This window comes from Silene latifolia, chromosome X (assembly GCF_048544455.1).
Source record: "Silene latifolia isolate original U9 population chromosome X, ASM4854445v1, whole genome shotgun sequence".
Classification (NCBI taxonomy): domain Eukaryota; kingdom Viridiplantae; phylum Streptophyta; class Magnoliopsida; order Caryophyllales; family Caryophyllaceae; genus Silene; species Silene latifolia.
Window position 1 is genome coordinate 339,159,422 of NC_133537.1, and position 23,575 is coordinate 339,182,996.

Genomic DNA, 23,575 nt, shown 5'->3' on the forward strand with positions numbered 1-23,575 from the left:
GTATATGAATTGTGGTAAAGAAATAGAACAATATGATAACGGAATAGTGGAAAACAAAACATTTATCGTTATATTAATACTTGTAAACAAGTATAGCATTTACATAGTGACCTCTACCCAACTATGATAAATGATTCCAAGACCCAAATTCATATCGAATTAGGCACGGTGGGGCCGATACATCCTTCATCAATATAACTCGGTGGATTAACGTTTAATCGATTCTACTTTTAGAACTCTCGGTCGATAATATTACATTAACAATTATCTTTAGCCCAAAACACATCGACAAGGGCACGGTGGGGCCGATACATCCCTTATCAAATACTTTTGTTGAGTTCAATCCAAATTTCGAATAAATGTGTCCATGATCCAAACCCACATTAACTTGGGCACGGTGTGGCCGATACATCCCTTATCAACATGAATTCGGTGGATTAACATTCATCACCCACTTCCCCTACGTAACAAGGTTTGTACCCCGGTGTGGCCGAGTGCACTCCCTCACGAAATAGGTTTTCATGGTTTCTACTATTTGGTAAGGCTAGTCTCAATTGATTGTTTTAGCGAGAGGTCATGTCAATTTATTATCTATCACGTTTTAAGTGAACTAAAGCGGTGAATTACGATAATTCTAATTGACACGGTCGATGAACTCGATAAAATGACAATGCATGTTTAGTTATGGCGATTTAGCAATGCATGTGACATAAAATAAAATGCAAGCATAAAAGTAAATAAATCCTAGTATGGCCTTTCCTAAAATAGAAAAACTCTTTAACTATTACATATTCGGAAACCAACTCCATTGGTCCCTTGAACTTCGGTTGAGGCACGCATCTCGAGGTAACACCGTCTTTATGTATCGTCATTCTGGAAGAAATCCATCTTTGGGAAATCCGTAAAAACCGAGTAATATACGATATTGGCTAATTAAAGGCGATTTAGCATAAAATTGAGCATGTTTATACATAATATAATGCTGCATTTTTCTTTATGATTGTCATAATTTTAATTTATGTAATTTTTGAATTATGTAATTTTTCTTAGTATGGCCTTAGATTTTAATTGGTATTTCCCGAAATGTATGGGAATATCGATTCGGTTGTAATTTTTATTGTGATCTCATCGTTTTCTGTGCGGCTTTTTCATTTTTCTAGATGAGTCTGCAATTTTTATAAAAATATGTTTCCCAAAAATTACAAGTATAAAAGCATGTCCATATAAATACACATTTTATAATATTAACTCATATTTTAAGTTATGTTGTCAAAAAAATTGACGGTCTCGAAATATGAGAATGACTAACGAAATCAAGGGACAAGCAGAAATAAAAACAATAAAAACCCCAAAACTAGAAAGAAAAATAAATAAAACACAACATACACTTTATTGAAAAAATATTATAGCCATGTAAGCAATCTTAGCCGTTAATTAACAGAAATACAAACTATCAAAAAAACAGTTAATTTTCCCGCGAAATCCTCCCTGCCCTTTTCTTCTCTTTCTTACATTTCAAAAATTGTCTTCTAATTTTCCTAAAATTACTCACAATCAGTCTTTCTTTTTCTCTCTTTTTTTTACCTCCTCTAATTTTTCAACTAACTACCTTCAAAAAATTACGCGGTTTTACTCTTTTCCCAACACCCCACCCCAGGGAAAAAAAAAACAACAACAAAAAAAAAAACTTACCCCACAATCCCACCCCCACCCCATCCCCGTCCCGGAGCATTTTTTTTGCCATGGGCAATTGTTGCCCCCGAGGCAACGCATCTGCTCCGGAAGCCACAGATGAGCAAAAGGCGGCTGATGGGTCCATATCGAATGATAACAATGTCGTGAATCCTAGTAGCCAAAACCAAGATGGATCCTCTAACCCTGCCCCTCCTTCGGCGTCTGCTTCCACCAAGCCGGCAAAGCAAGGTCAGATGGGGCCGGTGTTGGCCCGACCCATGGAAGATGTCAAAGCGACATATAGTTTTGGGAAAGAACTAGGCCGGGGGCAATTTGGGGTGACGCATTTGGTGACACATAAGCAATCCGGGGAGCAATTCGCTTGTAAGACGATAGCTAAGAGGAAGCTGGTCAACAAGGAGGATATTGAGGATGTAAGAAGGGAAGTTCAGATTATGCTTCATTTAACGGGACAACCTAATATCGTTGAGCTTAAGGGCGCGTTTGAGGATAAGCATTCTGTTCATTTGGTTATGGAGCTTTGCGCGGGTGGGGAGTTATTTGATCGGATTATTGCTAAAGGTCATTATACTGAACGTGCTGCTGCTTCGTTGCTTAGGACTATTGTTCAGATTGTGCATACTTGCCATTCAATGGGAGTCATTCATCGTGATCTTAAACCCGAGAATTTCCTGCTCTTGAACAAGGATGAGAATTCTCCCCTTAAGGTTACTGATTTCGGTCTGTCTGTTTTCTTCAAGTCAGGTTCGTAATTTTTCTCCCTTGTAAAAATATTTGGGATATTCTCTCGTTTACCCCTGAACTTTTTCGTTTTCTAAGGCGTACACCTCGTTTTTCAGAAAAAATTTTGACTGACAATAATTATCTCTTACGAGTTCAGAAAACGGTAATTTTTTTTTTCAAACCAATTATCTCGTCAAAGCCTTGAATTTAAAAAAAAATATCATCGCTTTTTGAACTCATAGCCGGTAGTTATGGCTGGTCAAAGATTTTTTAACGAATATACTTTGACCGACCATAATTCCCGACTACGAGTTGAGACGTGAGTGAATTTTTTTTCAAACTGAAGATCTCGCTCTTAAAGACGGTCAATTTGAAAAAAAGTTATCGTATTCTGAACTTATAGCCAAGAGTTATTGACGGTCAAAGTTTTTTTTTTACAACAAAATAGGGGTACATCTTAGAAAATGAAAAAGTTGAGAGGTACACGAGAGAAATGCATTTACCCGAATCTAACAATGCCTGGGAATAAAACGATGTATGATTTGCTTTGTACTATCACTTTGCAGGGGAAACATTCAAGGATATCGTTGGCAGCGCGTATTACATTGCACCAGAGGTATTGAAGCGAAAATATGGTCCGGAAGTTGATATATGGAGTGTAGGGGTGATGTTATACATTCTATTATCTGGTGTTCCTCCCTTTTGGGCAGGTACATTTTCACGGTCTAACTTTTTACCCTTTTCCCCGTTTAACATCAGAAACTCGGAATATTGAAATGCAATGTATCATGTGACAGAAACCGAACATGGTATTTTCAATGCGATTCTAAAAGGTCACATCGACTTTACAAGTGATCCATGGCCTCAGATTTCGCCTCAGGCAAAAGATTTAGTCCGGAAGATGTTGAATACTGATCCTAAACAAAGGCTCACAGCTTATCAAGTTCTCAGTAAGCTATTAAAATTTGTTAATCGTTTCACGTTTACGAAATTTAAATTACAGACTGTGCTGCACATAAAGTAGACCGGACCGGTAAACCCGACCGACCCGGACCGTCCGGTCCGGTCCGGTCCGGGCTAGACCGAATACAATCCGGTCCGGTCTCCGGGTTCATATAAATATTGTGACCGGTCTCCGGTCCGGTCCAAGCAAAAAAAAATCACCTCAAATTACCTTTAAAATAAGAACCGGTCCGATCCAAACCCAGAAAAAACCGGACCTAAAGGGTTCCGGTCCAGTCCGATCTTCGGGTTTGGGACATGGGGTTGTCCGATCCGCGGGTTATTGCGGTCCGGTCCAGTTCTGGACCGAATACAATCCGGACCGGTCTCCGGGTTCATATAAATCTTGTGACAGGTCTCTGGTCCGGTCCAAGCAAAAAAAATCACCTCAAATTACCTTTAAAATAAGAACCGGTCTGATCCAAACCCGGAAAAAACCGGACCTAAAGGATTCCGGTCTGGTCCGATCTTCGGGTTTGGGATATGGGGTTGTCCGGTCCACAGGTTATTGCGGTCCGGTCCGGCTCTGGACCAGTGAACACCCCTAATTACATTACAGTTGGATACAAATATATAATTGGACTTACAATGTTTGTATGATCAGATCATCCATGGATTAAAGAGGACGGCGAAGCTCCTGATACTCCTCTTGACAATGCTGTTATGGACAGATTGAAACAGTTCAGAGCAATGAACAAATTCAAGAAAGTTGCTCTAAGGGTACTCATCAAATCGTTTCATTGACAGTCGTCTTTTAAAGGACAAAATGTACAGTATTTAAGATTCGGAAGTGATTTGTTTTGAATGAATTAGGTTATCGCTGGATGTTTATCTGAGGAAGAAATCATGGGACTAAAGGAGATGTTCAAGAGCATGGACGCCGATAACAGTGGGACTATTACGCTTGAAGAATTGAAGCAAGGCATGCAAACTCAAGGGACTAAGCTCTCTGAGTATGAAGTCAAGCAGTTAATGGAAGCTGTAAGTATTTTTTTTTTTCCCGAAGTCATACAACATTCAACAGAAATAACTCGTCTTGTTTTCTTCGGGTAAAAAAACAGGCTGATGCAGACGGAAATGGACTAATAGACTACGAAGAGTTTATCACTGCGACAATGCACTTGAACAGAATGGACCGAGAAGAGCATCTGTACACCGCTTTCCAGTACTTTGATAAAGATAACAGTGGGTATGTATAATGATACCGTCTCACATGTACGAGTGTCTCATATAATTGTTACCCTAGAGACGGAATCATATTCTGTTTTCTTTCAGGTACATTACCATAGAAGAGCTAGAACAAGCGTTGCGCGAGTATGGCATGCAGGATGGAAGGGACATCAAGGAAATAGTTGCTGAAGTCGACACTGACAACGTAAGTAATAAATACATAAGCAGTCAAATAAGGACAATATAAATCGATGGAAGGATTTATTCTTAAAACGTATGGAAATTTGCAGGATGGCCGAATCAACTATGACGAATTTGTGGCAATGATGATGAAAGGAAACCCTGAGGCAGGAAACATGAAGAAACGACGTAGTATAAACATATGAAGGAAGCATAGCTCTCTACATCCTATATTCCTATATGCTCGAGCAAGCGAAGAAGGGGTGGTGGTGTATGATTGTGTCGACCGTGTAAGTGTCATTTGCTGGGGTGTTTGTAGAAAAAAGATTGTGTATTTGGTTCTCATTGATAATTTGAATGAGGCCTACTAATGTTTAATTATATATATACTCCATTTGTTCCGTCTATTTGTTTATCTTTGTTTTTAGATCGTTTTTAAATTTTCATGCCGATGCAACTATCCCTCAAACATCATTGCTTGCCTAGATTCATATGGTACTACTCAATGGCGGAGCCAAGATTTAAACTTAGGGGGGCGAACGACTAATTTCATAAAGTACACTCGAAAAAATTTCGAAAAATTTAACTAAAAACTTCGAAAATTTCATCCGCCGGGGAGAGAGGGATTGTGCTCATTATCGAATAAATGCTAAGATTAAGGTACACGTAACGACTACATTAGATCTTAAGTTCGAATCTCATTTCTTCACTATTAATGCAATCCATACAGTTTTTGCAGGGTGGCAATTTGCTCACCACTGTACATTGCCCTACCTTATAATCATAGTTAACTTCTTATACATTCTCCCCAGCTTTTATACTCCATTTTTCGTATTTTTCGAGATTTATCCATACAAGCATAAACAATATAATTAAGTAAATCAACAGTAGCTGCTAATAATCAAGGATGGGCAGAGAAGTAAGCAAGCAATCCCACTAGAGGAGCATTGATGTATGTTGTGGGCTCAGACTCCTGAAAGTATGGCCTTGAATCCGGAAAAGCATCAGTAACATTAGGCCCACCAACGACCGCTCCAACTAGCCTATTCGGGTTTGGATTTGGGCTCAAATAGTAAGTTGTACCCGCTTTGCAACCGATGTGAGCTGGGTGGATCCTGACCGATGGCAGAGAACTTCCTCTGTGATGTATCCTTTGTGGGTAGCGTACTCCATACCCGACCATGTAGGACATCCTTAACGGATTATCCCCTAGTATGTAATTCACCTACATTTTGACATACAACACGAGTATAAAGAAATCAATATGTTTCGGCTTTAAATAAAGTTTAAGTATCTAGTGTCCAACACAAGTATAACAATCGAAAGGATGAGATAGGTTGGTCCTACCCTAGAGGATCAACCTAGGCCGAAATAAAAGCTAAGACCTTAGAAGCCCGGATAATACGTTGTACCAAGGCCGAGACAGAAACCAATTACTTGGGGTTATCTGATTCAATTAGTTACCTATACTATCGTATTCAGTTATAATTCTACCGAATTATGCTCTATTTTGAACAAATCGCTTATTTGTATTACAATGCCACTAACATTAGTATAAAGCTGGGTTATCTAATTCACTTACTTACCTATACTATCGTATTTAGTTATAACTCTACCGATATGCTCTATTTTGAACAAATCGCGTATTTGTATTACAAATTCGAATCAGTCGCATTATAAATCTAATAACCCGATATAAAGTATACAAACTTTTGCACCTTATATCACAAGTAATTTTTTGCAAGAGTAATGAGCAAAGAAACAAACTAAAATTTAATGAGAATCCTAGAAGGTGGGAAGTATAATGTGAAGTTAAAAATATTAGCCGTTGTCATGTGATAAAGTGAACTAGTGAAGTAAATGTACAAAATTGGCAAGTTATGAAAAAAGGTCTTATGAATAGTGAAAGTTCCCTTGACTTTTGAGGACCATACCAACTAGATTTAATGCTCTAGGAATCTAATGCAAATATTTGCCAGTTATACAAGTCTCATGTGGACCTCAACTCCCAACTGCTATATTTCTTGTGGTCAGTTCATGATCATATTTTTGTGCAACATGTGACACTAAGTTGTGTAACTTTCGGAAGTAGCGGTCAGTCGATATAATTTCAATGCAGTTTTAGTTACCATTAACCTAAGACAACATCTCGGTGTTATAATAAAAGAGTAAGGTTCTCGTTGTGTCTGTTTCCAAGTAACTATTCATGCATTGGATCAAAATGCAAATTTCCATGTGAAAGGTGGAAGAAAAGCGGAAATGGTACCTGACGTTTAGCCGCGTTTTTGAGAAGGGCAGAGGAGGCGGAGACGCCACCGCCACAAGGTACTTGGTGATTGGAGTGGCTGAGATAGTTAGAGTAAGCTAGTAGTAGGAATGATAGGGATGTCACATGCTGCATGTTGCTACCTCCAGACTTGAATATCAGACCACCTTCACAATTTTCATGCATGATTCCATGAGTATCACTCATTGGTTATACTAGTGTTAAGGATCCGGTAGAATCTCTTAACTCTTACGGATCCTAATTCCTAACCCGTTTCACCAACACTTGTAAAAACGTATTTTTTAACCTAGTTTTTCACGATATACTACATTATGCTATGTCATTAACATCATAGATACGGAGTACTGTACTTCTTAAACTTGATTTTTAGAGCAATAATTTGTACGCTTAGCTAGTAAATTACCGGGTGAATATTGAACTTCGGGATGAGCAACTCCGGGCAACACGGAACATATAAAGCCATCGGCATTGGTCTTAAAGTTCATCAAATCGTTAGCTCTTCCCATCAAAACTTCCTGTATCCAAATCAATTACAGTATTATCATTAGTCCTTGCCCCATGAGATCATTTTGTGAAATTGCATCTACCGTTAAATCAACCTTTCATACATAAGAAACGCGTACAACATACACCACATATACTCGTATTACTTGCTCGGATACACAAGAAAAGTCCCGCGATTAAAAGTTTTAAACAATGATAACTATTCATCGGGACGGAGCGAGTTCTCGAGAAATACACCTTGATAACAGAACCAATCCGACATGTACATTGGTCTGTCAAAATGACAACTAAGCCTTACACACTTACAAGATTACACTATACAGTATACGAAGTATTATCATCATGTGCAATCATATCCAATACTATCATATCATATGCACATAGATTCTTCTCCCCCTGTCACACCCTTTGACTAAATATATTCAACATTTTGGATCATTTGTATAAGTACGGAGTATTTATCTTTAATTATTTTAGATAAGCTGAAATGGGTAATAAATGGGCCCAAGTATTTGAACCCATCCAATAAACAATATGGGTCAGATAATTTGGGTCCTACATAAGTAGTTCCCCAAGGCATAGGACAAGAAGAATAATGTCCCATTGCATTAGGACAACAATTCCTTAAGGTCCAGCTAATTAATGATTAGGAAACTAATCATATGGAAACATTTACTATTAACTGTCATACTCCGTAATTATGAACCAAATTCTTAGGATATTATTATTGCTTAGTTTGAGTAGTTTACATTTTTCTTAGATGGGGTCTTTCTTGTACGGAGTACCTTTTTCCGTACGTTGATTAATCAATTTTATCCCGGGATTAAGGAACCATATGAAGACTTGATGATTCCAGCCTAAATGGATTTTTAGCTCTTTGTTTCTAAAGGGAGTATAACTATATGGGTTGGTAACAACAGTAATATAAATACGAGTATAAATTAAAACAGAAATGAAATTGTCTAGAAAAATTGATAAAGAAAGAACGTAAAGAGACCTTAGAAATGAGGACATTGATTCCGGCGTGCTTATTATCCCATCCAAACTCATTAATGGTGTCACCGGCTCTTAATATCACCTCGTTCCTTACTATATACTCTCTGTATTCCCGCCTCCTTGTGGCCTTGTGCAACCATGCCGCTCCCCATAGTAATTCGTCCTGCCAAACCCAATATCAACCCATTAGCCACACTATAATTAACAACTCGGTCTAATCACATTAGTCACTACTCAGTACGCTGCATGTTGTAAACTCATGACAACTAGTCAACTACCGATACTCCAATGTCATGAAGTTGAAATGACACGACCCAATTTTGACTCATTAGTCACACTCTAGTTAACAACACGGTATAATCACATTAGTCACAACGCCGAAAATTGTGAACTCGTGACAACTACATACCAAATACTAAAATGTCGCGAAATTGAATTTTATTGAGTGACGCTATAGTACTAAAATATCATTTTAACCCATAAATTAAAAAATCATGACATTAATTGTGTATATGACTTATGAGTACATGTGACATTCTTTACTTAAATTGGTTACAACCATAAAAAGTCAAAATTTCACTATTCTTGTAACAGAAGGTAACTTTCCATTTTTTCCATACTATAGTGTTATGTAGCTCTGCAAAATTCACATGATACGTACAGAGGAAATGGGTACACATCAATTGCATTAAACCAGACAAAATAACGATCAAAAATCGAAACAAAGTTGACAAATTAAAACAAAAAAAAATATAAAAAATCAGAAAAATCACCTGATAACCGTTAACATCACAGTAAAAGGGACATGCTCCTCTCCTTGTCCTTGGATTGTTACTGTATGCTCCTCGATATTTGTCCGCAAAATCAAACACCTAACCGATCAAAAACGCACCGTTATAGGTTATTGTATTGTCCTTGTGACTCATTTATATTAATTAAAAAAAATGCAAGTATAATAAATTATACGGAGTATGTCGTATAACAACTGTACAATTAAAGCCATTAATTACGTGCCAAAGGACTACTAATTACCAGAACAGAATTACTCGCTCCATTCAACCCAATTAGTACGTAGATTAACACGTACCTTAACAACACAATTATTAGACTATTGTATATCGTATGACAAATGTACAAATAAAACCGTTAATTACGTGCCAAAAGACTACTTAATTTCTTTTTGGAAAATGATAACATAACACCTTAATTAACGGAAAAGAATTACTCGCTCTATTCGAGACAAAACACCCAATTAGTACGTAAATTAACACGTACCTTAACAGCGCGACTTAATAAAAGTCGGGAATAAGCAGGATCACGCCTCCTAAACACAATTGAGGCAGCAGCCAATGCAGCAGCCGTCTCACCAGCAACATCCGACCCAGGATTATTCCGATCAATTGCGTAAACCGTTCGCAATGTGTCCATATCCTCGGGTCGTTCCCAACAGTTATGATCCGAGTACGGGTCACCGACTTGAACGTACATTATATCAGGCACTTGAGCCGTAGCCTTTAATAGGAAGTCGGTTCCCCAACGCACTGCTTTCAGCGCGTTGGGGAGCTCCGCTCTCATGTTTCTTCCGAAATCAATTACGCTCCATGATAAGAGCGTTGTTGTGAATGCCATTGGAAACCCGAATTTTACGTTGTCGCCTGCGTCATAGTATCCTCCTGTTAAATCCCTCTGCAATAATTCGCCGATTTCAGTTAATTAATACTCCACTCTGTAACAGAAATCAGTTACACTAATATTCTCCATTCCAATTATTTATTCAATAAATATTTTAATCAAATATACCGTCTCAATTATCTATTTACCTTTTATTTTATAAATACTTTAATCAAAGGTAAACATATACCTCTACAATAATTCGCCGATTTCAGTTAGTTAATACTCCACTCTGTAACAGAAATCAGTTACACTAATATTCTCTGTTCCAATTATTTATTCGATAAATATTTTAATCAAATATACCGTCTTAATTATTTATTTACCTTTTCTTTTATAAATACTTTAATCAAAGGTAAACATATACCGTCTCAATTTTTTTTGTATTATCAAAGATAAACATATACCGTCTCAAAGGTATTTCAATTTTCAACCAATGATAATAAAATAAAAAAAAAATTAAAAAAAAATTAAAAAAAAAAATTAAAACGGAAACAAATTAACAGCATTAGTCATGTACTTGTTTATATTTTCTCCGTCTCAATCATTTGTTTAACTTTAATTAAAAACTACTCAAATATCCATGGAATTGATAAATAATTAAGACGGAAACAAATTAACAGCATTGATCATATAGTCATTTATATTTGATTTTCTCCTTCTCAATATTTGTTTACTTTCGATTAAAATATGATTCACATGTATTACTAAAAATAGAATTCACATATATTTTCTCCGTCTCAATAATTTGTTTAACTTTAATTAAAATACTACTCACATATCCATGAAATCGATAAATAATTAAGACGGAAACAAATTAACAGCATTGATCGTATAGTCATTTATATTTGATTTTCTCCGTCTCAATATTTGTTTACTTTTGATTAAAATACGATTCACCTATACCTATTACTAAAAATAGACAATAAAAATCGTAACGATTAAAATGAAATAGATAAATAAATAATCGGAACATAGAGGTAAAGTCGTAAAAAGGCAATGTAGGTAAGGAGAACATACACCGACGGAAGCGCCGTCATGGAGAGCAGAGTCAGCGCGCCAACGGAGGCGTTGATCAGCGGGGAGGTGGCCGGAGCGCTGGCCTTCGAAGAAAAGGATGCTTTTGCGGAGAGCGTTGTAGTAGTTGTGAGCGGTGGCGAAGGAGGCGGCGAAAGAGAGGAAGGTGAGAAGAGTGAGGAGGACGGCAATGTGGCCGGTATTTCCCGCCATTTTTGAAGGGAAGGGAGAGTACAGAGAGAGAGTGAAGGGAAGGGAAGGGAGAAAATGGAGTGTGAATGTGTAATGAAGTGAGGTGGAGGTGGTTATTTGTGTTGTTTATATAGAGTGGGAAATTACAAGAAAAAAATAATAACTCGGGAATAAGTTCGTTTCCTGAGACGGTTTTTTTATTGGTTAAATACTCCCTTCATTCAACTCCACACTACACATATACCATTTACATCCATTCAACTCCACACTACACCTTTCCTAAAAAGGAAATGAAAAAGACAATTTTATCCTAATTCCAACAACTTATTTACATCAAATGTCATTGTTGGTCCACTCTATTCCACCATAAAACCCCACATTTATATTTTTTTAACATTTTTAACCCCACCATTCTTTTCCCTATGTACTTTTAAACGTTTTTTTAATTCGTTCCTTAATACCCGTGCAAAAAGCATAAGTGTAGTGTGGAGTTGAATGGAGGGAGTACTTAACAATTAGTCTTATTATAGATGGATATATCCGTCTAAAGTGGAAGATTGTAAAGACATATCAAATATGCTTAAAGTGGTGATATTTTTGGGCCCCATCACGCAATTTGTTACTTGTTTTATACTTACAGTGGGTGGATATTTGGTCTGTCTATAACTATAGACGAATATCTTCCGTTTATAATGAGAATTCGTGAATACTTAACTAGTCTCCTTGTCTTAAAATTAAGACGAGTTAAATATCACCCAACTTGAGCCTATAAGATAAATTTGTTGTTTTGTGCCTATGCACACTGCTTTTATCTTATCCATTAATATGACTCGTTCTAAGCTCTTGATAGAGGCAGTCTTAAATAAGAATTCACGAGAGACTTATCAACAAATGAGTGATTTTATATGTAAAAGAACGGTTTTATATTGTAAGACAATCTACCAATTTTTTTTTTTTTTTCTTTTTGGTATAAAACGAGCCATAAAAGTGAATATGATGCCGACGAGTTTTGAATACAAGTCTTAAATGTTATTACTTATAGCTTTACCAGTTAAACTAACTGAATCTGCACAGTATACCATTTGTAATAAACATGTAACAAATACGGATTACTTGAAAATATGCAACAAAATTATAAAACCGTCTTATATAAGAATGGAAAAATAGGTGGAATGTGAGTGGGAGGTGGAAAATGTAAATAAATGAGAGGTGGGGTTCATTGGATTCTGTTAATAGTAAATTGTGATATTGGAGGTTGGACTTTGGAGGGAGAGAAGGCAGGGGAGGTATGGAATTGGTATGTTTTGTTCAGAGGTAACACGTGGTATAACGTGACTGGATAAGACTGTCCCTCGATACTCACATTATTCTTGACCATTTCACTATTCTGCTTTGACTCTTTTTCTTGCCAATTGGGTCGGATTGATCCGGGTCGGGTCTGTTCGGTTATTTTGGTGCATCGGGAGTCGGGACTTATGTATATGAGTCAAGGTCAATTTGGGTCGAATCGGTTATATCCGGTTTTGGGACTGTTATAGACTTCTGGGTACGTTGTTTTGGTTCTAGTTCTTTTCATTTCGATGGGTAAGAGATACGAAGTATTTAAGCGTTTTTAAAACTTACTTATATCACAAATTCGGAGTATAACTTAGGCATGATAAATGATTCTTAATTTTAATGTAGATATACTAATACGCATTGTGCCAGTATGATTTCAAATTAGTCATTTTGGGTCAATTCGAGTTATTTTTAGTCGGATTTTCTGGTCGGGAGGTTTTCGGTCGGGTTATTTTAAGTCGGGTCATCACAGCTTGGGTTAAGTTCGGATTAGGTCAATTCATGTCTCAGATGTCCTTAAACCTATGCATTTCGGGTCAATTTGAAGTATCAGGGTAACCTCTCAAATAGGGTCATACAGATCGAGTTAATTTTGTAAGGTTTATTAGGACATACGAAAAGAGGCCCTCAGTTGAAATTGGATTTGGTGGTACCTTGTACAAGACATACGGAGTGCAAATAATGTACAATCCAAACACACCTACTAAAATATTCACCTTCAAGCACCACAACTCCAAATCTTTTGGGCTGAAAAATTAAGTTAAGAACTGTCTGAAAGATCTTGTGATCTCATAATAGTACCAGTAGTTATAATGTAAGACCATCTTATACTGTGAGACGATATAAAACCGTGTAAGACCGTCTGATAACGGTACTGATGGATATTATCATGTAATTCAACTATGGGCAGATTCTCAACTACTCCGTATGACACTAGCCCAAGATAACATGGGGTACTGACTCTAAATCTTAGGAATGCCAACTCAGTTGTACAACTTGTAAAGCGCACATTCATTCATTTAATCATTTTGTACAGATAATAAGTTTCAAGCATTTTTCTACTTGGATATATTTGTACCAACTCTCTAAACTATAATAATATGCTTATGGCCTTCAATCACCACAATTTGAGCTCATCTGATCTAACTTTGTTTTCAGTTTTTGGATGTGATCTAATAGGGTTACTTCTCCCATGGATATCCGTTTTCGCGACTTCGGGGGTGAAGTACGCACCCTTGAATTTGACAGAAATTTTACTTTGGAAGAAGTTTCCATTAACTCGAAGCAATTTATAATCTGATATTTCTTGCAGCGCAAAGTTATTTACATTTCTAATTCGCCTTTATCGGCTTTTCTAACGTGTGTCCTTATGATAAGAAGCTAACTAGATAAATTTACTCCATACAAGAAAATTTCATTAGTTTTGATAAATATTAATTTGCACATTAATTTCCGATGATATATTCTTACAAATCTTTCTCTAATCAGCTTCGTTAGAAAAAAGGTTTGAACTTTACTACTCTACTTGCAAATCATACCGAGTATTCGCAACGCAAAATCGGTCAACAAAGATTAGATAGTTCATAGTCCATTGGGCTGTTTTTCAAGCCCAAACACACCCCTGCCATAGAAATAGTTCCATACAACAAATGGGCTAGAACTAGAAGCATTGGTACATAGCAGCCCACGTTAAAAATCCATCGCATTTGATGGTTGTAATAGTTGGTACGTACTACACAACTACGTACTCTACGTAGTAGTACACTAGTACAAGCTCGGCATGTACTCTTCTAGTAATCTAGTACTAGTACTCCGTTTTAACGAAAACAAGACCGAAATCGGAAACTTAAGCTTTTAGTAGTACCACTCATGCACTTCTAAATTCTAATGTTGTACTACATTGGAGTACACCATTGTACCACAAACTCCTCCAAATCACTATAAATAAAAACACCAGCAGTTATAGCAAGTCTCATCATAACACAATACCAATTCCATCTTACAAAACCCAAAGTAATCGAAAAATTAGTTAAAATCGATAGATTAAGATGGCGAAGTCCCACAGGAGCGACCTGAGACCACATGGCTATTGAAGGTTTTTGCCTAGTGTGGCTCATGTGTTCTCAGGTCGCCCCTGCCGGCCTTCTCCACCACTGGATCGATTACTATTCATATCATCAGCAATCACAATGGTCAGATATATTGAGCTCGATGGCGAAGTCCTACAGGAGCGACCTGAGATCAGATGGCTGATAAGGGTTTTTGCCCGCGGCTCATATGTTCTCAGGTCACCCCTGCCGGCCTTCTCCACCATGGGAAGTATTATCGTCAGCCTCCCTAGATGCATTAATTCCGTAAATTGATATAATGCAAGATCAAACTAATACAGCTAAATACTCTCACTTAAGCTAAAATGAAGAAAAAAAAAACAGTCGATTATATGGGTTGTTTATTTGAAAATTTTATCCGACTACTTTCTCATATGAGAATTTGAGAGATGGACACGAGTTAATAATTTTAAATAAGAATTTCATAGTTTGAGATGTTACATTATCAAAATTGCCAAAATTGACGGTGATTCAACATAGCAAAATGGTCGACTTAAATAAAAAATCAAAATTAGACATATGAAGCAGCAATGACTTACGAGTTACGGAGTACAAGGAGCAGCGTATAAGTAGTTCTTCAACTCTTGTTTGTTGGTACCAAGACTCGAAGTCTAGATAGGATGTTTTGCGCCTCTTCATCACCCACTTTTTGGTAAAACCCGTTAATCAAAAGTCGGCCTTTTACCCCATCAGATGTCAAAACCATATTAGTATCACCTGGAACGGTTAAATCAGATTCCTCTGTAATTTTCACCCTCTTAATGCTAGACTCATCCATTGTCTCTATATCACAGCAAGCATCTCTTTTGTTGCACTGTGAAGATTCCAAGTTTGCCTGGTCATCAATGGAAGGCAAAGCCGTCTTTGTTTCATAATCCACGTCAAGGTCGAGAACAGGTAGATATCCAGATGTACCCACTGAACGGGGTAACATCCCTATAGGGCATGGTTTCCATGATTTTGCGACAGTCCAAATGTTCCCATCTTCGGCATTTGGATCTTGGATTTTTGTAATATTAGACTTGCCAAGTTTACGGAGTTTGAGCATTTCCAATTTTTGTGCAGCTTGTTGAATATACTTGTCTTGATTACTAAGTTCTTCGGTTATTCCATCGGATGGACAGTCTTCAGAATGCTTAGATGTCAGCAAAGACAGCTTCTGAAGTTTTTCGTTTAGACGACCATTTCCAACCATTTTTGCTATCAGCAAGGTGGAACCAAGAAGCTTGTGATTTTCAGGATCTGCAATTTGAAGACATCTCCGTACGACTTCGATCAACGTTGTTCTGGGAATGCAACAGTCGCTTTCGGAATGGCTTCCTTCACTTTCATTCAGAGATAATTTTAGGCCTTTCAGAACTAGGACTAACCCAGTAAAGAGTGAAGAAAGAACCGCAATAATCTCAGTCTCCGAGTCGTATTTGGAAATGCTGAAGTTTTCACTGCCTATGAACACCAGAAGAGTGCTAAGTTAAACACCACTAGGAAAAAATTAAAAGAGTAGCTAAGATAAAAGAGTAAGAAGAAGAGGAACAACAATTTGTTATGAACATCATGATAATGTCATACTAAAGACATCATACATCGTCACATTTCCATTTGACGAAAACAAAGATAAAAGAAAACTGACAAATGATTGCTCAGAAAACGATTGAGAAAGAATAAGCCCCTCTAATTTGCAGTGCAAATGAAAATGTCCCTCGCTAAATAACAATTCACGTCAGCTATTGTTAGTAAAACACGAAACTTACACGTCAAATGATAAGGTAACCAGTTAAGCTCTTAGGTGTGAAGAGCAGATCCAATCTCTTCAGAAGGTGAATGATTGCTTGGTATCTCATTAGTTAGAAATTAACGAACATAACCCAACTAATTCTTGAAGTTACCAGTAACTTTCCTAATGTGGTAAACTTCAGCATAGGAATGGATCAGCTGTATATCAGAATATCTAAGGGACACAATTCTGATTTTCAAATGCATACCAACTTGACTGAAAACACTAGTATAAAAAACAGCGTATATGAACCATAATTCCAACAACAACAAGAGCAACATTACCCAGAGTCGCAAAGGCTTCCGCCAATAGTGGGGCAAGGACATAAAGTGGGTTGATGTACATAGCCTTACCCTCTGAAGAGATGGATTCGAGATGACCAATAATGAAAATTGCGTTATAACCTCAGCTAATGACTGCTACTTTGCTATGTAAAGAAGCAGAACCAATTTAGTGAATCATTTTTTGCTTTATTCCATCAGAATCTATAACAAAAGAATGCAAGCTTTTGACTCCTTGGAAACGAATGAACTATCATAACAAAATTCAAAAACAATATATTGACCAGAACACAAGAAAAGCCTCAAAAATTAAAAAGAAAAGGATTAGTAGTTACCAAAATCATCTCTTGAGATTGTACGAGTCTCGATCATGTCAAGCACTGCCTTCAGAAGGCTTAGAAGTGCATCTGGCTCAAGCTTAGAAAACTTAGCTATCACAGGTTTCCATTCATCAAATGCATCATAAGCAGCTTCTAAGCTTGGTTTGATCTTAAAATTCTCAGGAGAATCCATAGAATCTATTGAGTTTGATGGCTTGAGTAGAAGTTCCAATAACACAGAGACCACGTCTGAGGAGAAGAAAGAATACAACCGTGCGAGCTTTTTCAAAATCTTCATCGTCTGCTTCTTAGATCCTGCGCATTGACCAAGAATATAGAGTAATCAAACAATGTGTTCAGTTATTGTAGTTTTGAGAGTTCATGACTGCAAAGATTATCCAAATAACAGAGGGAACAGAAAAGGATCGCTAAAGCTACTGGAAAATGCAGAGTCATCAACACCTATTGATTAAGCATAACAATTGTTTCACAAGATTATGGAGAGGCCGTTTCTTTGCTCTTTTCTCTACTGAGAGTCTGATACATATGGTTTATTTAAAATATACTAAGTAAAAAACTCTGGATGAGACATATTAGAGGTAGTTGAATTGAAGAACCCCTACACACAAATAGACAATTAGGCTCAATGGTTTATTTTGGTAAGATAATGACACTGATACATACAGCAATCACAAGGTAGACGGCGGATAACTATGAATCACGACTAAAACAGGCATACCCATCACACCATATGTTAACCCAAAGTTTAGGAATATTAACAGTTCAAGCATTACGTGTACAATAGCTGCTAAACAAGAGTATTACAGGAGGCGCATGTAGCAGCAACATTAAAGCGGGAATGCAATCACATGTTTCCTTCACCAAGACAATGAACGTAAACAGAAGAAACGCTGTGGAGCTCCTTGAGAGTTGTCACAAAAACTAAAGAAATAAACTTACCAACATTTTTAGGAGGTTTGAATTTGCAGGCCACAAGCGAAAAAAGCCTACTGCGCGCATGAACTGTACCGCCTATGAGTTGTTCATGATGTTTAGCGCCTATACAGAAAGGTCATGACACAGTAAAACTTAGCCAAATAGGAAACAACAGGCTACATGCATCTTATAGGCAAAATAGGCCACATCAAATAAATCACAATAATCAATGCAGGCTTACTCCCTTAAAAGCAAGAGTCACGCAAGGACGCAATACAGGCCATCAGCAGGCAACACACTGTTTAAGCAAGCCTAACTGCATCGACTGAAGACATGACCCATATAAAGACTTAAGAGGACGATCTCTTTCTTATACACTTCGGCATGAACTCTATCTAAAGCAGACAGGTAATCATAACTTCACCGCAGGAAGCCTCCAGGTCAAAACACAGAAGGCCCTAACAAAGGTACGAATCCCAAAGTCATTCGATCAAAGTTAATGCATAGCCAGGATCTAATACCGCCATCTAATATAAAGTTATGGTACATACTCAAGCGCAAATGCCAGAGAAATTCCTAGTTCTTTAAACACCCACTCCTCTTTATCATTGCCCAATACCAACCCACAACAGTATCTAAAAATATACAATCCTGCATGAGAAAATAATACATAACATTAATAAAGCCTCAGCACTCTCCTTACATGCATCCCACCAAAATTATTTTTCAACTAATCATTAACGGATACCTTTCAAAGTCAATGTGCCAAAGAAAGAGTCCACAATAATTAAAGGTCAAGTACTAAGCAAAGAAGGCTTCTATCATTTCTTATCCTCTCTACTAAATCCCATATTAATCGGTCCGTGGTCATTGTGGCACCAAGCCATTTAACAAGATCAAAAGAAAATTCAGGTGTAGCAGTTATGAATACCTTATGGGGTAACTCGGGACACTAAGAGCTTAACTGATTTAGTTTAACTAAAAGCAAGTCATAAGATAGCTTATCCAATTAATTCAAAGCAAAACAAGCATATAATGCTTTAAATTCTGACAAACTGAAATGAAAAAAGTCCAGGCTAATGGAAAAAAATAACTTCCAAAAGAATAAAGTTAAGGACCTACGTTTTCCTATAGCTCGTGATGAGGATGAAACAGAGCTATGCTTGAGCTTCAAACAAAAAGCCAGTTCACGTAATCTGGATCTAATTTCCTTCCTCACATTAGCACTCTTGGCACTTTGGTATGGGATTGCATTCTCTTGGCGATCCCAATAGTAGGATTTCAACCAATCAAGTGCCTGAACACATTGACAAAAGTGCAAAAGATATACACTCAAATACCGGTGTCAATAAGCAATCTCAAACAATTAGAACGAGCAAGTAGCAATATCTGCAGTCAGACTCAAAGTATAAATTTTTTAACTTCCAATACAAATCCATGAGCATTTACAGGATATTGCATCAGATGGCTTCACTGGAAATGGAAGACAAATAAGTCAGAGCTAAAAGTATAATGTGACTTTTGAAGGGTATGAGTAGAAGGCTAATACAATGGAACAAGAACCCTCTTGCATAAATTGAGAAACCCATGGAGCTAAGTTCATAGATGAATGGGTCACCCTAAAAGGGATCCACCAGGGTTCAGAGCTGTGGAACTGAAAAAAAAAACGATAATTATAACTAGACTACCAACTACATACAACATTTAAACTAGTAATATCAACTTAAACCACGCGCAAGATAAACAAGAGCACACCAGGACTGAGGCTCGACGAAGCAGGTGAAGTGAAGGAAGCTCACGATGTGATCCCTCTGCATGAAGACAATATCCCACCACAAGTCAAATTTCTATACACAGCAAAATAGTATCTACCCCCTTCTCCCATTTAATTAAAGCCATGGCATGTCCGACGAAATTATTAGCCACAGAGAAACTCCAAAACAGCGAAAAGTCAAATTATAATAATTTATATTGATTTGATAGTACAATAGATGAGCAACTCAAGGATAAACTGAAAAAACTTTCTTCACTGCTCTTACCATGACGAATATCAATCAGCATGCGCGGCATATGAATTAAATCAGCTGCCACAGCAATCGAAAGCTTTTGTCTCTCACGTGTCTTCTCTATAATCCCATTCACAAGCCTTAACACACCATATTAAACTACGTAAGACAATGGTCACACAGGAAACAAGCCAGAATAGATTCAACGAGTTCAGCAACAAAATAACCGCATCAAGACTACATACTATCAGACAGTACAGCAGTTTAACATACTCCAAGCAACTAAAAGGTATCGTAGTACTGTATATATTACTTAAACAAACAAATATTTGTCGTTTCAATCTTTCGTTCGGTGTATAACTCCAAATTATACAGCAGTTTAACATACGCCAAGTAACTACCAGGTACCGTAATAGTTAATTGCGAGCGTAAATTACTTAAACAAACAGATATTTGTCATATTCAATCTTTCCTTCTACACATAACCTCTCCAAATCATATAGTAGTTTAACATAGGCCAAGTACCTAGAAAGTACTCTAATAGTTACCCATGAGATATGGAGAACTAAAACAAATAAATATTCGGAACATTTAATCAATCCTTCTGCAGATAACACCTCCAAAGTACACAGCATTATGAGCATGAAATTCCAAAAATCACTCACCTCATAATTGCCATAGTATAAAGCATGGACAGCATTTCTTCTGAATCCACAACTCCATTACTCAAACTGCCACTACAATCCAACATCACATATAAATTACAAATACCAACAGTGTAAAAAACGAAACTCCCAAGAAACCAGCAATAATCAGCCACAAATAAATATTAAACAAAACATTATCAAACCTAACAAGCTACTACATTGAAATACTACTACCTAGTATTTACTACCATGCTCAAGCCAATTTCAATTCTCTTAATCAAACGTGTGGATTTGGCTGGAACGGAGAGAGTAGTTCACAAATAATCGGAAAAATACAAGGCGATCACCTAAACTGAAGATCTTTCCGTTGAATTACGAGGCGATCACCAAAACTAACAAGCTACTACCCCCTCCGCTCACTCCAATTCTATACATTTGATCAAAATTCACCTCACCTCACATACATTGAACAAACGTATGAAATTGAAATAAATGGAGTGAGTACATTGAAATTACTACTACTACACAAATAATCTACAAGCTACTACTACATTCCATGTTCAAGCCAACTCCATACATCTGTTCAATATATATGAGAAGAAACTTAATCAAACGTATAGATTTGGCTTGAACGGAGAGAATAGTACACAAATAATCGGAAAAATACAAGGTGATCAGCTAAACTGAGGACCTTTCTGTTGAATTACAAGGTGATCACCAAAACAAAACAAAAAAAGACTACTATTCCCTCCTCTCACTCCAATTCTATACGTTTGATTAAAATTCACCTCACCTCACATATATTGAACAAACGTATGAAATCGGAATGAATGGAGTGAGTACATTGAAAATACTACTACTACACAAATAATCTACAAGTACCAAAGCTAACAAGCTACTGCATTGAAATTACTACTAACTAATCCCTCCGTTCAAGCCAATTCCATCCGTTTGTTCAGTATAAGCGAGGTGTATTTTAATCAAACCTATATAATTTGATTGAATTTAGGGAAGAGTACACAAATAACGCAAAAACATAAGGCGATCACCTAAAATAAGGATCTTTCTGTTGAATTTCGACGAAAGAAGCCGAAACTTCGACTGCAACAGGTAAACATCCTCGACTTCGCCAAGCCGCAATCTGTTCCAACAAAAAGCGAACAATATCGTCAAATCGATTATTCAAAACAAATCAATTGAGCAAAAAATTGAAGGAATAAGAGTTTGAAGATTACGCGGTGTAGAGCTTTGGCGATTGAATGAGGAGAAGAGGAGTAGAGAGAGATTTTGACGAAGGACCACTCATCCCAGTTTAACCATGGCACTAGCTTGTAGTTGTCGTTGAGATTAGTAGTTACATCATCGAACCCTAGCAATGTCGACGCCATTGCTGAAGCTTGAAGGAAGATGCAGATGTGTTGGTTGAGTTTGAGAATGTGTGTTTGTTAAGCCCTAAACCCCTAAATTGATTAATTAATGCACTGTTGTAAAACGAGTTTATATATTTGTTACATGAATGTAAAAAGCAAGTGGGCATTTGGTCTAGTGGTATGATTCTCGCTTTGGGTGCGAGAGGTCCCGAGTTCGATTCTCGGAATGCCCCTTTATTTACTTTTTATGTTTTTTGACACTTTAGTTAGTGGAACCCAATCGATAATAATCTTGTTTTTTGGCACTATTCATGGTCGTAGGGAATCTTTAATATTATTTTTAATTTAACAAGCAAATGGGCATTTGGTCTAGTGGTATGATTCTCGCTTTGGGTGCGAGAGGTCCCGAGTTCGATTCTCGGAATGCCCCATTATTTATTTTTATGTTTTTTGACACTTTCGTTAGCGGAACCCAATCGATAACAGTCTGATTATTACTGTATATTGGATTGTGTAAGGCGGTTTTTATTAAACTACACTGTATTGTCGAAAGTGTGTCTCACTTTAAGAAAGGCTAACCGATAATAATATGGTTATTGTATTAAATTTGTTTCGTTGTTTTTAGGCTATGTAAGTCTTTATTACTGTATATTGGATTGTGTAAGGCGGTTTTTATTAAACTACACTGTATTGTCGAAAGTGTGTCTCACTTTAAGAAAGGCTAACCGATAATAATATGGTTATTGTATTAAATTTGTTTCGTTGTTTTTAGGCTATGTAAGTCTTTATTAAAAAAACTACGGTGTAATAGCTCAGTATATTGATACAATATTAGTAACTAATTGATCCAGATTCTTGGCGTTGTCTCACTTTGCGAAATGTCAATCAATAACAATACAGTTATAGCATTGAATCCGTTTCATTGTTTTTAGGTTGGATAAGACGATTCTCATTAAACTATATGGTGTAATATCTAAGTATTGATGTAGGATAATAACTAGCTGACCCAAATTCTCTTTTATTTCTTTATTTAAATTAGTGTATTTTGGAGGGTTACTTTTTTTATGAGACTTTATCTAATCTCTCAGTTTTAGGAGATATCTAGTTGATTTAACATAAATTTCATGTAATTAAATTGTATACCACATGTTCCACCAAAGACAAACACATATATCTAAATCATGTTTTTTATTGTTAGTTTAAGCATAAAGGTGGTTATACAATTAAAGCTCTAAAGCCAAAACACATCCCTCACATAATTAGTTAAAGTATGTTTAGTAAATGAAAACAATAGGCCTAATTTAAAAATGGTCCAAAACCCATATCAATTTGACAGATAACCAAACAAGATCTAATCA

The 23,575-nt window shown here is 36.8% G+C and overlaps 3 protein-coding genes and 2 non-coding genes across 9 annotated transcripts; 3 read left to right on the plus strand and 2 right to left on the minus strand.

Annotated features, from left to right (window-relative positions):
• The first annotated feature begins 1,677 nt into the window (after window positions 1-1,677).
• On the plus strand, window positions 1,678-5,176 carry LOC141619322 (calcium-dependent protein kinase 17-like). Its single transcript, XM_074436347.1, has 8 exons — window positions 1,678-2,439; window positions 2,985-3,128; window positions 3,216-3,368; window positions 4,025-4,140; window positions 4,234-4,401; window positions 4,482-4,609; window positions 4,696-4,795; window positions 4,881-5,176. The coding sequence occupies exons 1-8, from the start codon at window positions 1,743-1,745 to the stop codon at window positions 4,974-4,976; spliced, it is 1,602 nt and encodes a 533-aa protein (XP_074292448.1). The 5' UTR covers window positions 1,678-1,742; the 3' UTR covers window positions 4,977-5,176.
• A 282-nt stretch (window positions 5,177-5,458) lies between these two features.
• Window positions 5,459-11,539, minus strand: LOC141619325 (endoglucanase 8-like). Its single transcript, XM_074436353.1, has 7 exons — window positions 11,249-11,539; window positions 9,833-10,243; window positions 9,331-9,429; window positions 8,559-8,720; window positions 7,461-7,572; window positions 7,037-7,203; window positions 5,459-5,995 (listed from the first exon to the last, which is right to left on the minus strand). The coding sequence occupies exons 1-7, from the start codon at window positions 11,456-11,458 to the stop codon at window positions 5,672-5,674; spliced, it is 1,485 nt and encodes a 494-aa protein (XP_074292454.1). The 5' UTR covers window positions 11,459-11,539; the 3' UTR covers window positions 5,459-5,671.
• Window positions 11,540-14,681: 3,142 nt separating this feature from the next.
• Window positions 14,682-22,285, minus strand: LOC141619323 (uncharacterized). 5 transcript variants are annotated; one of them, XM_074436349.1, is made up of 10 exons: window positions 22,083-22,284; window positions 21,897-21,988; window positions 20,866-20,937; window positions 20,234-20,340; window positions 19,950-20,005; window positions 19,317-19,491; window positions 18,219-18,317; window positions 17,274-17,573; window positions 15,430-16,329; window positions 14,682-14,713 (listed from the first exon to the last, which is right to left on the minus strand). In XM_074436349.1, exons 1-9 carry the CDS (start codon window positions 22,233-22,235, stop codon window positions 15,461-15,463), a joined length of 1,923 nt encoding a protein of 640 aa, XP_074292450.1. In that variant the 5' UTR covers window positions 22,236-22,284; the 3' UTR covers window positions 14,682-14,713; window positions 15,430-15,460. The 5 variants fall into 5 exon arrangements, with proteins under 5 accessions (XP_074292450.1, XP_074292449.1, XP_074292451.1 ...); XM_074436348.1 differs by lacking the exon at window positions 14,682-14,713 and having other exon boundaries at window positions 15,265-16,329; window positions 22,083-22,285; XM_074436350.1 differs by lacking the exon at window positions 14,682-14,713 and having other exon boundaries at window positions 15,265-16,329; window positions 20,866-20,931.
• Window positions 22,286-22,378: 93 nt separating this feature from the next.
• Window positions 22,379-22,450, plus strand: TRNAP-UGG (transfer RNA proline (anticodon UGG)). Its single transcript has one exon. It is a non-coding gene; the product is annotated as a tRNA-Pro (tRNA).
• A 125-nt stretch (window positions 22,451-22,575) lies between these two features.
• Window positions 22,576-22,647, plus strand: TRNAP-UGG (transfer RNA proline (anticodon UGG)). The gene has a single exon. It is a non-coding gene; the product is annotated as a tRNA-Pro (tRNA).
• Window positions 22,648-23,575: the final 928 nt, after the last annotated feature.

Excerpts from the sequence above, each read along its gene's own strand:
- LOC141619322 (XM_074436347.1), top strand. The coding sequence starts at position 1,743 with ATGGGCAATTGTTGCCCCCGAGGCAACGCATCTGCTCCGGAAGCCACA. Across the intron at positions 4,610-4,695 it reads TTTGATAAAGATAACAGTGG|GTACATTACCATAGAAGAGC; the intron begins GTATGTATAATG and ends GTTTTCTTTCAG. Across the intron at positions 4,796-4,880 it reads CTGAAGTCGACACTGACAAC|GATGGCCGAATCAACTATGA; the intron begins GTAAGTAATAAA and ends GGAAATTTGCAG.
- LOC141619325 (XM_074436353.1), bottom strand. The coding sequence starts at position 11,458 with ATGGCGGGAAATACCGGCCACATTGCCGTCCTCCTCACTCTTCTCACC. Across the intron at positions 9,430-9,832 it reads TATTAAGTCGCGCTGTTAAG|GTGTTTGATTTTGCGGACAA; the intron begins GTACGTGTTAAT and ends TTGATCGGTTAG. Across the intron at positions 5,996-7,036 it reads AAAACGCGGCTAAACGTCAG|GTGAATTACATACTAGGGGA; the intron begins GTACCATTTCCG and ends GTCAAAATGTAG.
- LOC141619323 (XM_074436349.1), bottom strand. The coding sequence starts at position 22,235 with ATGGCGTCGACATTGCTAGGGTTCGATGATGTAACTACTAATCTCAAC. Across the intron at positions 20,006-20,233 it reads GCTGATTGATATTCGTCATG|AGGGATCACATCGTGAGCTT; the intron begins GTAAGAGCAGTG and ends GTCTTCATGCAG. Across the intron at positions 16,330-17,273 it reads AATCTCAAGAGATGATTTTG|GCAGTGAAAACTTCAGCATT; the intron begins GTAACTACTAAT and ends TGGTGTTCATAG.